Raw genomic sequence first — 15,450 nt, 5'->3', positions numbered from 1 at the left:
GTCTGGTTCATGGTCCCTACACTGAAAAGAAAGCATGGGATTCGGAAATTTCAAAGTTGCATGGTCAAAACTTTAAAGTTTACAAATTTTTGTCTTCTGATGAAGGCTTACAGACCGCAAAGGTGAACCTTTACGGTCCGTAAGGGGGCGAAGCTGGGCAATAGTTCCTGAAAAGCGGTTACGGACCGCAAAGCCTAAGGCTTACGGTCCGTAAGACCTGTAACTGCGCAAAATTTTGGACAGATGCCTGTATAACCAGTTACACCGCCGTATAAGAGTGGTTTTCGAAAATCAGGGGCCTTGCAACTGCTTTTTGGCATTATAGGGACACCTGAGAGGATCTCATAACAATAGTAGAGTTGTTTGGCATGATCCTATGAGATCAAAGTCCATATATATAGAGGTTCACTTGCAAACATTTGAGCACAACATTTGAAACTTCATTCTGAGGATTTCTGGAGCTCTCTGGTCAGCAAACAAGCTTTCTTAGGATCCATAATCGTGCTTAGGACCTTGGTAAGTGTCCTTAACCTCCCTTAATTCAGTTTTATTAGTTTAATGGCGTAAAGTCAAACCCATCGTAATTAAGGTTTGACTTAGTGATTAATCACTAATGGTCCAGTCAATACTCGAATTAAGAGTAGCTTTGAGTTTGTAATTATGTGGGTAATAAACCCTTAAAAGGGTACTCTCTGATTCCCACTCTAACTAGGTCAATTGTCGGGTCAAAGTTAATCTTAAAAAGTCAACATGAAGCTAATTTTCAAATAAACACATAATTAACAATGTAGAAGCCATACAACCTGTTTTATCATTCATATAACTTGGTAATTAATATAAGAACATGTCTAACATGTTCAACCCGACAATTTTCAGTTTAGGCTCGGTTCGGAACCGAAAGTCGCATAAATTGACTTTTGCTTTGACTTTCAGTTCTGACCCAATGTAGCATGATTTAGAAATGCCTTAGAGCTTTATTAGGACCATGTTTTCTGTTAGTATAACCCTCTGTGATTATACAACTTGGTTCATTAGTTATCCGATTCATATGCATGTTTCCATTAAATGCTTAAATGTTGACTATTATGCCCTTTTGACTTTAAAACGTGATTTTTGAAAATGTAAAAGAATAGAAACCTTAGTTACTGATTTATAAACTTGTCCCTAATATTTGACATCAGTTTGAGGTCTAGATTAGGAGTTATGCTCATTAGCGTAAATGAAAAGCTTTTTATTAATTAAACGGCGTAATTAGCATAAAGCCTATCTAAACCCAATTTTTTATACCAAACTTTTTACCTACTAGTGTAAAATAATATTTTGCGATTTTTGAAGATTTTTATTTATTTTTAGGCTGAGCATAACATAGAGTTATACCTTTGATTTGGTTATTGTCGGTTTTGCCCTTTTGGCCTATAAAATGAGTTTTACAAATCATTTTGATACCAAACCTTTTTCTACTGATCTCATATGATAAATAAAATATTTTAAGCCTTCTGGAATAATAAAAATACCAGCTTTTCTTATAAAACCCGGAAATCGCTTAAAACCGCCTTTTTTACGCATTCTAAACGCATAGTATGTATTAAGACTATTTTAAATATATAAGACTTGATACCTACTGATATTTTCAGTAAATTTTTATATTTCAACATTAAGCAAAAGTTTTAAACTCAGATTTCCAGTTTTGACCTTTTATGCTTATGTGAAATTACCAAAATGCCCCTACGGTGCTTAGTTTAGTTATAAATGATAAATTTCACATATATGTAATACCCTACTGTTATAACTTATTAAATCAGGTATTTTTACTGATTATATCATACTTGTAACCCAGATTAATACTTAAACTCTTTTATAACCTTTAAAATGACCAAAATGCTCCTACGGGGCATAGTTTGAGTTTAAATTCGTTTCGGGCATAATAGAAGATATCTTACTGATATCACAACATATTTAAGACATATTAACTTAGGAAACCTGTATATGACTCTTATGGTTACCCGTTACGTATTTTCGCATTCGGTTCGGTTTATGTAACTAGTTTGCATAAATTGACCGAAACGGGTCAAACCTTATCATTTTTATCTCAAATCCCAGAATGTGTTTAGTTTACCCATATTACACAAGTCTTCAAACTTGTCGGGTCTACATCACATTCTATTCCGGTCTTCGCTTATCGTGCGTTTGAACCGTATATCTTCCTTTAAAACTAACCGGTCTAAGTTTAGGCTTAATTAAGACCCGTTAGGAATCTAATAGGTTATTAAAAACCTTCGTTCCAGATTAGGAGCCCAGTAAAAGCTACGTGCACTTGATGTTGTGAATTATACTTGCAAAGGTAAATACTTTTAACTTATTTTCCCTTATACGGACTTGGGGTACGGTATATAAAATACCGTTTGGTCGGGCATTGAATCTTTAATCGTATGATGGTTAATTTATTGAAATGACCCGTTTAAATTGTTTTGTTTGCTTAAAGCCTTGGGGGGTTAATGACCATGTCCCGGATATTCTTGGCATCATTCATTGAATGGCCACGACCTTAGCACGGGGTGTAGGCATACACCCGCCAGTGCATATATATATAAAAAGATATAACTGTCCGTTTCGAGAATAACTCGCCGCGGGACTATATCATGTGGTGTGTCTATTAATCTTTAACCCAGTATTCAACCCGGGCTACTGAACATATAACGAACATGTAATTCTTTTACAAGTTTATATATAAATAATTATCCCAAGTTATAAAATGTCTTGTGCCTTGTGCATTCAAATCAATTTTCTTAAACCTTTTCAAAATGAGTCAGTTATTTGTATTTACCGGTGTAAACTGACGTATTTTCCCAAAAAGGCTAAGTGCAAGTACTAATTGAAATAGGCTGACCTCTCCTTAGCATCAATAAAAGTCTTGCAAGCTTGGATGCATTTTAAATCTGATGAACTATGTTTCCTTTTTATTTGATCCACCTGTGGATCCTTTACAGTCCGGTTGTAATACTTTGATATTACTTTATATGATGTTTGTAATGTGATTCATGTTTTGCTTCCGTTGTGCATTTAAATTGTGTTGTTTGACTATGATGATATCAACTACAACGAGATTAGCGATTGTAGTGCTGGTTTTACCTACCACATCCACTGACGCCATGTGTGCGGCCTAAACCCTAGAAATGGAAAGTGTGAATTGAGGCGGAACCCTAACTGTAATTAATAAAGATCCGCCGTTGTCATACCTCCTCAGGCGAGCCTGATGATGATGAGAGATTAGGGTTAGGGTTCCGCCAGTTCTCGTTGTAGAGTGGGCTGCCGGTAGCGGGGTTAGGTGGTAGCGGCGTGGTGGTGGTCAGAGACGGTGGTTGATCAGCTAATTGGGGGGTTTTAAGAGAGGAAGGTGAAGGTGGTGATGAATTTGAGGGTTGGTGGAACCGGAGCCATGGATTTCAACAAAAACAACCCAAAATCAAGCTTGAAACCAGAGCGATCTTGCCGTCGCCGTCTTGCTGGAGCCATGGATTCCGAGTTCCGACGGTGCCGTCGCCGTCTCCTTCAAGGTAGAGAGAGAAGGAGAGTTAAAGAGATTGTTTTATAAAGTGACTGTATGTATTATGTTTTATATAGATATATTTGTATTAATTATAATTAGAAAATGCCACGTCACCTTGCCACATCAGATAAAAAGCCATATCAGCAAAATAAACAAACTCAGTTAGTGATTATTTAACGAATGGGTGACACTGACACCTAAATGTTAAGTAGATGGTGGTGGGAGCCAAATTGAAAGTTGAGAGTGGTATTAGCCAATTTTGCTTAGTTTAGGGTGATATAATCCATTTCCCCTAAAAATAAACTTTTTTTGAGTTTTCTTTTGTTACACTTTGACGTGAGTTGTAAATAACTTTTTTATTTTTATTTTGTAGTATTCTATATTCCCAGGGGCATTTTGGTACATACAGTTAGTCTTACTCCGTTTCCCACCACCCAAAATTTGGTTTCAGTTTTCTTCATCACCCAATCAACAGCTTTCGGGTTTCTAAAATATCACAACAGTAAGGCGTTAAGCAACAAAACACTTGACAACTGACACTCGCTCTTACGTCATCAGCCGCTCTTCCATCTCCATTTCTAACCTAGAGCTTCCTCCGCCATTGATTGTTCTTCAAGCTCCAGATTACGCTCACTATATGTCACCATCAATCAGGTAAGTTTCACTCTTCATCACTCCATCTAATTTCTCATACACGCACGGATATGTGTGTTTGTATGTATGTATAGGTGTGTGTTTGTTTATATACATACAATACATGTTGAGTGTAATTGGTTGTTGTAACTTATCTAGGGTACATTTTGAGGAATAACTGAAAGTCGGTGATTAGAAATTGAACTTCAGATTGTTGAAGTATAATTTGAGAATCTGACACGAATCAGGATGATGTGCGTCTGGCTAATTTGGAGTATAGTGTAGGATAATTATTTGCAAAGGATTTAAAAGTTATGTTGTTACGCTCAAATTAATTAACAAAGTATTATTATGTACATTTAGTAGACATTAGAGTCTAATTATGCGAACTAGAAGTTTAATAATACAAATTATAATTACCATTTTTTGTTTCAACGGTGAGAATTTTAACTTGTTGTGAGAGAGATCTCACACCCTCCCAAACAGAGGGCCCTAACCCCACTCTGGCCACACTATGTTGTCTTAACCGGGCCCACGCAGGCGTTAGAGTTTGGCTAACGGCGTTCCCCGGAAAACCATACCACCCACTGCCAGTGGCAGGGGCTTACGCCGCCACAAGAGAGAATCTCTCTGGCGTAACACACGGTGGACTAGAACCCGAGGTGGCTCGGGCTCGAACTCTTGAGTCTTGACCTAGGGTATGGGAGAACTAACCTTCATTGCCTTTATTTATCCACCAAATGTGACACTAGTGGAGATTGAACTTGAGTCTCCTAGGAGAACCCAAGTCTTTCCAACCACAAGTGATGGATGAGAGAATTACCATTTAGATGCTTATAGTATGACTTATGGTAACTGGAATTTGATTTTGGATATTCAGACGTTTCGTGTACCATGCATGATGAATACTTTTTATGTTTTATGAATTGTCTTCTTGTATTAAACTTAAATTGAGTGAAGCTCCAATTTGTAAATCTTATGCCTAATCTTTTGGATGATTAAAGGTATGTTAATACGGCATCTATAGATGTGGTTAAGCGTAACCGATTTGTTGTAATGTTTAGAGAGAACATGTGATTCTTGAATGTGATTTTATAACCCTGCACATATCAGTACTTTTTATTATTATTCCGTCTAATTTAATTACCATGTATGATGGATACACATTTAATATTTGGAGATTTAGTTCTCATGATAAATTTAATATTTCGAAATTTAGTTTACACTAAGTGTTGGATAATTGAGTTCTGTAATGTACTTATATTACAGCCTGATGAGAATTTCCTTTACAGTCAGTTAAGGGTTAGAAACTGAGGAAACAAGGGGAGATATGAATCTATCATCTAGTTTCAAGATTCGTGGTTATCAAAGTATTAATGGTGGAACATTTGAGCAGTTGAATTTGCAGTCAAGTTTTGGTTATAGTTTTCTAAGCAATCCAAGATCCGTGTCAAACATTTGCTCCCGAAAGAAACTGATTGCTTCTAGTAATCATGGTTTTAATTCTACTAAAATTCAAGAACGTTTCAATTCAGTTTGTATACTTAAGATATCAAGGGGGACTTTTAAAACAGCTTGTCAGGGAAACGATTCAATCCCGTTTATAAACGGTAATGGAAGGGATGTAGAATCTGGCGATACTAAAAATGCGGAGAGTTCGAAAGAAGAAACGAAAAATGATTCAAAAGAAAAGGGAGAAGAAGCAGAAGCGGTAGCGGTGGCTCCCACTTTAGACGAGTTAAAGGAGTTGTTACAAAAGGCACATAAAGAACTGGAGATAGCACAACTTAATAGTATTATGTTTGAGGATAAAGCTCAAAGGATATCGGAAGCAGCAATTGCGCTAAAGGACAAAGCTTTAAACGCATGGGACGATGTTAATTCGGCTTTAATATCGATCGAAGAGATCGTGAAAGAAGAGGGCCCCGTTAAAGAATCTATTAAGAGAGCCAAAATGGCCCTTTCTTTAGCTGAAGCTAGGCATCAAGTGGCCCTTGAAAGCGAAAATGGAAATTTGAATTCGTTGGAAGAAGAAGAAGCTCTGCTAGCTGCACAGAAGGATATGAAGGAGTGTAGTGCGAAATTGGAAGATTGTGAAAAAGCGTTAATTCGGTTACAAAACAGAAAAGATGAGGTGCAAAAAGAAGTTGTTACGCTGAACGATCTTGCAGAGAAAGCACAAACGGATGCGTTAAAAGCCGAAGAAGACGTGGCTAACATAATGCTTTTAGCAGAAGAAGCTGTTGCTCTTGAACTCGAGGCTTTGAAACGTGTCAATGATGCTGAAATTGCGCTACAAAAAGCTGAAAAGGTTCTTGTCATTTCCCTTGCGGATACTTCTAAAAGTACGGTTTCAGATGGGGAAACACTCAGTGACGAAAACGCACTTGACGTGAATTCAGATGAAGTCATTGCTGACAAAGACTGTGATGCAGCAATCGAAGATCCATTGAGTGGACCCGTACAAGATAACGGGTCAAGTTTTGTTGGTCAGATGTCGGAAGAGTCTAGATTTTCTGATGACAGTGATAAAGGGAATGAACAAACCGTTAAAGACACCGAAAGTGATATAGAAAAAACGAAAAATGTGGTTCAAACAAAGAAACAAGAAACACAAAAGGATTTTACAAAGGACAGCTCACCATCATCTTCACCAAAAGCATTACTGATGAAATCGTCTCGTTTCTTACCTGCATCTTTTTTCTCATTGGAAGGAGATGGTACTGAATTTACACCAGCTGCAGTATTTCAGGAGCTTGGTGAATCCGTAAAAAAGAATTTACCGAAACTGTTAGTTTCGTCTTTGCTTGTTGGTGCAAGGTATGCTTTTTTTTTTTTTAATTTCTGGTTCACTTCTTAGTGATTATTGGCTAATAATATGTAGAATATTGGTGGTATATTGACAGTTTTGCTTTCTACGCTAAACGAGAAGAACGGATTGGTAAAATATTTCAGCAGCCAAACATTATAACTACGAATCTCGATGAAGTCTCATCAAATGCTCAGCCATTGGTCAGACAGATTCAAAAATTACCTGAAAAAGTTAAAAAAATAATTGAAATGCTTCCACACCAAGAGGTTTGATATTCCTGCTTAAAAAAACCTTTATTATTTGTCCAATAATGATCTCAAAAGTAATTTTTATGTTCTGCAGATTAATGAGGAAGAAGCTTCTCTTTTTGATGTGTTGTGGTTATTGCTTGGCAGTGTAATATTTGTTCCTATATTTCAGAAACTTCCTGGAGGTACTTCAATATTAATTTAATAATATTAAATATTAAATTATTTTGTCTGATCACTAATCAGGGTCATCGTTATCAGGAAGTCCTGTTCTTGGGTATTTGACTGCTGGCATCCTGATTGGACCTTATGGTCTCTCAATTATACGTAACGTTCATGCAACAAAAGCAATAGCCGAATTTGGAGTCGTTTTCCTGCTTTTCAATATCGGCCTTGAGGTTTGAATAAAAAGTCAATTTTCAGATTTTAGTTTTGTATTACATAGTTACATTGAGCTGAAAATCGAGACGGTATGTATATTCTTTACAGCTTTCTGTTGAAAGGCTGAGTTCCATGAAGAAATATGTTTTTGGATTGGGTTCTGCTCAGGTAGTTGCATATCATAAAGTCTGCATTTTACATTTACTGTTGTACTACCAGAGATTTAAACCTTTGTTTGTAACACAGGTGTTGGCGACAGCTGTCGTGATAGGATTGATTGCCCATTTTGTATGTGGACAGCTTGGACCTGCTGCAATTGTCATCGGTAATGGTTTGGCGTTATCTTCTACAGCAGTTGTTCTGCAGGTCATCACCAAAACAAATAATAAGTGTTCCAGTTCATATTTTTATATTCTTTTCTTATGATATAGTTTTACAAGATAAAATTGTTTTACAGGTATTGCAGGAGCGGGGGGAAAGCACTTCACGTCATGGACGGGCCACATTTTCTGTTTTACTTTTCCAGGTATCCACATCCAATTAGATGATTTCATATGTATTTATGGGTGAGTAAAATGCCAATTTTTGTCCCTGAGGTTTGACCGGTTTTGCGACTTTCATCCAAAGGTTTGTTTTTCCGCATCTGGATCCAAAAAGGTTTGAAATCTTGTGATTTTCATCCGGCTCGTTAAATCCATCCTTTTTTCTCCGTTAGTCAAGGGTATTTCCATCTTTTTTGTTAACTTAAAGGGCAATTGAGTCTTTTTAGGGGTATTCGGTCTTTTACATAAAGTGAAAAACACTGAATTGCCCTTTAAGTTAACAAAAAAAGACGGAAATACCCCTGACTTAACGGAGAAAAAATGGATGAAGTTAACGAGCCGGATGAAAATCGCAAGATTTCAAACCTTTTTGGATCCAGATATGCGGAAAAACAAACCTTTGCATGAAAGTAGCAAAACTGGCCAAACCACAGGGACAAAAAATGGCATTTTACTCATTTTTTAAATTTTCAAAACATTTCCGAAAAACATTGCATCTAACATGGTTTTCTTACAGGATTTAGCTGTTGTTGTTTTGCTGATTCTCATACCTCTTATTTCACCAAATTCATCTAAAGGAGGGGTGAGTATATACATTACTACCATCCATGCAATGAAACATTTTTTTTCAGATTAACTTATTGTTTATTTTATTTTATTTTTTTAAATTTTCAGATTGGCTTCTATGCGATTGCTGAAGCTCTTGGATTGGCTGCTGTAAAGGCACTTGTTGCTATCAGTGCCATTATTGCTGGAGGACGGTTGGTAAGTTCTGAATTACTTATTTAACCTTCCGACCCATTTACATATAAATGGGTTGATTTTGGTTGTGTTTTGCAGTTGCTTCGACCAATTTACAAGCAAATAGCAGAGATGAAAAATGCAGAAATATTTTCTGCAAATACGCTTTTAGTTATTCTGGGTACTAGTCTTCTTACTGCCCGTGTAAGTAGACTTACATCTTCGGTCAGTTCATTTGTAATCACCACAGCATTAAATATTAATATCCCTTGTTTCTCAAAATAAATGGATCAGGCTGGCCTTTCAATGGCACTTGGAGCTTTTCTTGCCGGTTTGCTACTTGCAGAAACCGAATTCTCTTTACAAGTCGAATCAGATATTGCTCCATATCGTGGTCTTCTATTAGGCCTCTTCTTCATGACGGTATTCCTCATATTCTTTGTTTCCATCTTAATATAAAATTAACTTCATAATATTTTTTTTTCAGGTTGGAATGTCTATCGATCCAAAACTTCTTGTGTCAAACTTTCCCGTTATTATGGGGTCATTAGGGCTTCTAATTGCTGGGAAGACCATAATGGTAGCTGTCGTTGGTAGACTTTTTGGTGTTTCATTAATATCCACAATTAGAACCGGTCTTTTACTTGCACCTGGTGGAGAATTTGCATTTGTTGCATTTGGTGAAGCTGTTAATCAGGTTTTTTACAATATTTTTGTTACCATTTTCTACGGGTCGAAAATAATAGCGCGTTCATTCACAAGGTACTTCAAATTTGTGTTTGTTTTTTCAGGGTATAATGACTCCTCAGTTATCTTCTTTATTGTTTCTTGTGGTTGGAATTTCAATGGCCCTTACACCATGGTTAGCTGCTGGTGGCCAATTTATAGCATCTAATTTTGACCAGCATGATGTCCGTAGTTTATTACCTGATGAGAGTGAGGTAAAATTCCATACACAAGTAAATTTTCTGTTATGTTACCGGTTCATAATATTGGCATGTTTTTTTTTTTTTTTTTTTTTTTTTTTTTTCAGACAGATGATTTACAAGATCATATCATTATATGTGGGTTCGGACGTGTTGGCCAGGTTTAGCATCATTCTCAATTACATTCGTTATAATAAAATGTAAATTTAATTTTTTCTTAAACTTTTGTCGACTTTTTTGTTCTTTCAGATCATCGCCCAGCTTCTTTCCGAAAGACTGATTCCGTTCGTTGCTCTTGACGTGAATAGGTATGAAGTCATTTATTTCTTGCATGAGTTAAGTATATAACGGACATACTGACGTCTAAATATTTTCATAATGCAAGTGATCGAGTATCAGTGGGACGTGCACTTGACCTACCTGTGTATTTTGGTGATGCTGGTAGTCGAGAGGTGAAGAAGCTATACGCAACTTTAAGTAAAAATGCAACATGTAAACTCAAATTCTGAACTGGTTTTCTGTTCCCCTGAACTTATAGGTGTTGCATAAAGTTGGTGCTCATAGAGCTTGTGCTGCAGCTATAACATTAGATTCACCTGGTGCAAATTATAGAACCGTTTGGGCTCTCAACAAGTATTTCCCTAACGTCAAGACGTTTGTGCGTGCTCATGATGTTGATCATGGGATCAATTTGGAAAAGGCTGGGGCTACCGCGGTATTTCTACTGTTACCATCTTTCTTTTATTAAAAAGTAAAAGAGTAATTGCCATTTTCGTCCCTAAGGTTTGGCCAGTTTTGCGACTTTGTTCAAAGGTTTGTTTTTCAGCATCTGGATCCAAAAGGTTTGAAATCTTGCCATTGTCATCCGGCTCATTAACTCCATCCATTTTTCTCCCCTTAAGTCAGGGGTACTTTTGTCTTTATGTTAACTTAAAGGGCAATTCGGTCTTTTTCACTTTATGTACAAGCATTTAGTAGAATGTACAAGTATTGCCCTTTAAGTGAAAAAGACTGAATTGCCCTTAAAGTTAACAAAAAAGACGGAGATACCCCTGACCTAACGGAGAAAAACAGACGGAGTTAACGAGCCGGATGAAAATGGCAAGATTTCAAACCTTTTGGATTCAGATGCGGAAAAACAAACCTTTGGACGAAAGTCGCAAAACTGGCCAAACATCAGGGACGAAAATGGCATTTTACTCAAAAGTAAATAAAATGTTGAAAAACAAGGATCAAGGTCTCCAATCACCTTTATCCTATATTCTCTATGTGAAGTATTTCACACATTGTATATAATGCCTTTGACTTTTAGTTATATAATGTTGCAGGTTGTGCCTGAGACCCTAGAACCAAGCTTACAGTTAGCATCTGCTGTTCTTGCACAAGTAAGTGATTAGTTGATTGATCAAATATGTTCAGTTGGTATCACTTAAATACAAAGTTAGTTGCATTTAACGGTAGATATATAGACTATAAATCTTGTTGCTTTTGGTTTTAGCCATATATTCTATTATATAAAAGTATAACTAATCTCTTTTATGGTTTCTACATGTTGGGTTTTGAATGTTCTTAACCTATTCTGTTTTATAGGCTAAATTGCCAATGTCGGAGATAGCAGCCACTATCAACGAGTTCAGATCTCGCCACCTGTCAGAGCTTACAGAGGTATCCAATTTTACTGTGCAGCCTCATGCATCTTGTACCACAACATTTCCTTTTTAAATGACTTTCTTTATGATGCATTATGCAGCTGTCGGAAACAAGTGGAAGTTCTCTTGGTTATGGTTTCTCTCGGATCATGTCGAAACCTAAATCTTCTGCAGATTCTTCTTCTGATGATAACCAGATCAGTGACGGAGCACTTGCAATATAAACTAAAAACCGAACAAAGTGAAAAAAAAAAAAAGAGAAGTAGAAGAATAAAAAGGATTTTTTAATGGAGTGGGTAACAATCCATTGCCCCTCCAGTACAAATTGTACAGAAACATACAGCTGAAATTGTTCTTCATTGCTACATGAAACAACAGCCTTTAGTCCATTTAACTTTTTATTATCATTAAATTAAACTATAATATAATTTTCAACCTTTAAACGGCTTCATTCATATGTTTTTATTCAGTTTACTGTCCAGGTTAGAGTCCGAACAAGTTTATATTAGTCTGGTTTTAGGTTTCGGTGATTCTTGTATTGTAAATCTGTAAAACACTAAAATGTATCACTTGTTACCAATAAACTAAACAAGAACACCTTTCATCTCAAATACGATGAAGTCGATTTGATCTCTAATGATAGTTTAATCTTTATAAAAAAAGAAAATATAGCATCATTGTAATTTAATCGGTTCGATCAATCATAGTTAACAAAGTTCTGTAAAGAATTATCTGGATAAAAAAATCTTATTATCGAAAAGAACCAACAAGGAGATTAAGATAACAAGTTTCTTGTGGGTGAAGAATAGATCAAAACTCCTATACTTAGAATGGTCTCATTGGTGTGATTCTAATTTTGATAGTATCTCAAGCGGACAATGTAATGTTTTGGTCATAGCTAGTGGCGGAACCAGAAGTTTTTAATCGGAGGGTCAAAGTAACTTCTTATATCCAAACCTTGGTTACGCATAGTATTATGATCTCAATACAAAAAAAAAAAAGAAAGAAAAGAAAATTAGCATACTTTTTATATTTTTAAAAGAATCCTTTAAAAAATATAAACCATACAATCATTTATTAGTAAAAATAAATAAGAAAACCTCTTCATATTTCAATCCTAATCAAATATATTCCTTTTGAAAAAAAAAAACATATTAAAAAGTTAAACATGGATACTCCACATCTAAATGGTCATATGAAGGCAGATACCCTTTACTATATTTTACTTCTGGATTACTTTTACTGTATCTTGCATCGGGAAGGTAAAGGAAAAAAATAATTAATTGTTAAAAAGCTTATTTGACCCCAATAAAATGTTTTATTTCTAACCAAGTAACTTCTTTCTTCTCCGTTTCATTCTCTGAATCAGTTCGTCGCAAAGCACCGGAGCTGTTGGCCGGATATCTTTTTCTTCATTTTTACTCTCTGTTGTTCATCATAACTACCCTAACGGTGATATTTTGAGGGTGAAAGGACTCAAACTACAAAAACTGACTTACGGCTGATACTACCCTTAAGGAACTATTTGGTCGACCGGAGGGTCAACTGACCCCCTGACCCTCCTGTAGTTCCGCCTCTGGTCAGAGCCAACTCAACGCTTTGAGAGACCTAAAGTGAACTCTAAATGCGAAGCCTTTTCTGGTTTTTAACTGATATTATTTTTTGTTGCTATAAATCAAGTGTATGGTGGTATTCTTAATTTCTTATATATTAGAGTGATGTTTTTGTAAACGGAAACTAGATTATGATGTTTTAGGAATATAATAATATATATACTTACTGAAAAATAAAAAAACTTAGTAAATAAATCATGAAATAAAACTTATAAAAGCTAATACAACCATTTCTAGAAACAGAAAATTAGGCTCCAATGTATATATTAGAGGAGAATATAAACATGTAAATAAATCAAGGTATTCTTAATTTCTCCAATGTATAAATATAAACATGTGAAAAGAGAAAACAAAAGAAAACTAGAGGAGAATATGAAGTTGGAATCTCAAAAGTAAAAAATCATTCCAAAAACTTCTCTGTTGCTTATTCATTCTCTAATAACTATATAAACCAATTCTCTAATAAGTATATAAACCAATAACAAAAAAAATAATAATATATTTTTTATTCAGAAGGGAGGCCTTTAAGGAGTGGTGGCCTAAAGGAAATGCTTTAGTTAGACCAAGCGTAATGGGGCGTTTTTTTTAAAAAAAATTGCCCGAAAACGCCCAACCCCCCATTACAGGGGGCGTTTTACGGTGTTATTTTCGAAAAAAATCCCCTCCGGCGTTTAAATTATAACGCTTAAAAATGTGGGGGCCACCATATTCGACCGTTTTCAAACGGTAACTTTCTTTTATTTTTTTTTTAATTTAAAATAATCCCCACTATATATATTTACCCCACATTCACACCATTTTTTATACAAAAACTCACTATCTCTCCCACTTTCTTCCAACTTTTATAAAAAAAAACCCACTTTCTTCTAATTTTTATACAATCATGCATCCATTCCGCCCTCCTTTTGGTGTCCCCGCTAGACCCGCAAACCCGAACACAACCCAACCGCAAACCCCATACAACCTTCAAGACATGGACCCGAGCTTTTTAATTACGCGGCTTACTTGAGTGGCGCCCCTCCGTTTGTTCCTCCCACTTTCGGCTATGGTCAAGCCGGCGGGTCTCAACCGTCACAACCCGAAGCCGAACCCGATGTGGAAGTCGTACCGGAGACGCAACCCGAACCGGTGCAAGAAACATCGAAACGCGGCAAAAGGTCGCATAAGAAGAAGGATAAGGACGCACCGCGGCGTACAAAAATATAATCAAATGGACGAAGGAAGAGGAATACGCGTTGACTCGGGCGTATGTCGACATTTCGGAGGACGAAGAGACCGGTAACTATTTTATATAAATATTATTTTACTTATTTTGTTAATTTATTTTTTAACAAACAACTTATTTTTTTTTGTAGCAAACTTTCAAACGGGCCCGGTTTTTTGGGATAGGGTTCGTGCACTCTTCTTTAGCACGTGGGGTCAAGGCGAACATCGTGACAAAGACTCCATTTCTAGCAAATGGACCGACATCAACAACAAGTGTCATGGGTTCCAAGAAGTCTTCCAACGTAACTACGATAATCGGCCGAGCGGTGAAGGTGACGTGGGGGTTTTAACGAAGAGTTTGGAGGAGTTCGAGAGGACAAAAGGCCCTTTCACGTACTACAAGTGTTGGGAGCTACTTCGAAAAAGTCCAAAGTGGGCGGTAGTTAATCCAATGACGTCTAGTAGTAGACGTCGGGCTAAAAGGTCAAAAACATCATCCTCCGTTGACCCGTCAACTCCGACATCGGATGCCCGCAATGTTGATTTAAATGAGGCGGTGGACGAGGGCATTCAAGAAGAGTTGGTCCGACCCACCGGTAGAAGAAAGGGAACCGGGAAAAAAACGGTCGAGTCGTCTTCCGATCTCGAGTTAAAGGATGATTTCGAGGAGATGAACCGTCGTCTCCAAGACATTCGCGACCTCGGCCACCAACGTTATGAGATTATGAAGGAACGAGTGGCCGAAACAAAAAAATTTAACGAGATGCAAGAGGCGAGGCAAATGGAAAAGGACATCGAGTTTTTGTCCAAACCTATCGACCACCTACAAGGCGATGCGTTGATCCTTGCGCAAATGCGTCGCCAAAAAATTAAAGAAAAATATGGACTCTAGATCATGTTATTTTTTTATGTTTTTTTTTTTATTTTTTTCAGCTTTTTTTCTGTTTTTTTTTTATTTTCGGTTTTTTTTTTCAGTTTTTTTTTTATTTTTTTTCAAGTAATGTAATTTTATTTTTAAATTAATGAAGTTTTTTTTATGTTTTAAATTAAAAAAAATAATTGGGAAATGATTGTAAAATGATTGAATGGGGGTTATGGCATAATGCCCCACTACACCACTTTTGCTATAATGCCCCCTTGCTGACTAGGACG

The 15,450-nt window shown here is 36.4% G+C and overlaps 1 protein-coding gene across 2 annotated transcripts; it reads left to right on the top strand.

The window, feature by feature from the left end:
• The first annotated feature begins 3,980 nt into the window (after window positions 1-3,980).
• On the top strand, window positions 3,981-11,916 carry LOC110937668 (K(+) efflux antiporter 2, chloroplastic). 2 transcript variants are annotated; one of them, XM_022180116.2, is made up of 21 exons: window positions 3,981-4,201; window positions 5,473-7,000; window positions 7,087-7,258; window positions 7,335-7,425; window positions 7,502-7,638; window positions 7,730-7,789; window positions 7,868-7,987; window positions 8,079-8,147; window positions 8,681-8,746; window positions 8,839-8,928; window positions 9,004-9,108; window positions 9,199-9,327; window positions 9,392-9,601; window positions 9,696-9,845; window positions 9,938-9,991; window positions 10,080-10,138; window positions 10,216-10,282; window positions 10,369-10,545; window positions 11,159-11,215; window positions 11,421-11,495; window positions 11,581-11,916. In XM_022180116.2, the coding sequence occupies exons 2-21, from the start codon at window positions 5,511-5,513 to the stop codon at window positions 11,701-11,703; spliced, it is 3,501 nt and encodes a 1,166-aa protein (XP_022035808.1). In that variant the 5' UTR covers window positions 3,981-4,201; window positions 5,473-5,510; the 3' UTR covers window positions 11,704-11,916. The 2 variants fall into 2 exon arrangements, with proteins under 2 accessions (XP_022035808.1, XP_035844615.1); XM_035988722.1 differs by having other exon boundaries at window positions 4,044-4,201; window positions 5,450-7,000.
• The last annotated feature ends 3,534 nt before the right edge of the window (window positions 11,917-15,450 follow it).

This window comes from Helianthus annuus, chromosome 4 (assembly GCF_002127325.2).
Source record: "Helianthus annuus cultivar XRQ/B chromosome 4, HanXRQr2.0-SUNRISE, whole genome shotgun sequence".
NCBI lineage: Eukaryota > Viridiplantae > Streptophyta > Magnoliopsida > Asterales > Asteraceae > Helianthus > Helianthus annuus.
The sequence above is the reverse complement of the archived record's forward strand: the minus strand, read 5'-3'. Positions and strand labels throughout refer to the sequence as shown.

Bases quoted from the DNA above. Each gene is read 5' to 3' on its own strand.
- LOC110937668 (XM_022180116.2), top strand. From the start codon at position 5,511: ATGAATCTATCATCTAGTTTCAAGATTCGTGGTTATCAAAGTATTAAT. The intron at 7,639-7,729 runs GTTTGAATAAAA...TATTCTTTACAG, and splicing joins TTTTCAATATCGGCCTTGAG to CTTTCTGTTGAAAGGCTGAG. The intron at 9,109-9,198 runs GTAAGTAGACTT...TAAATGGATCAG, and splicing joins CTAGTCTTCTTACTGCCCGT to GCTGGCCTTTCAATGGCACT.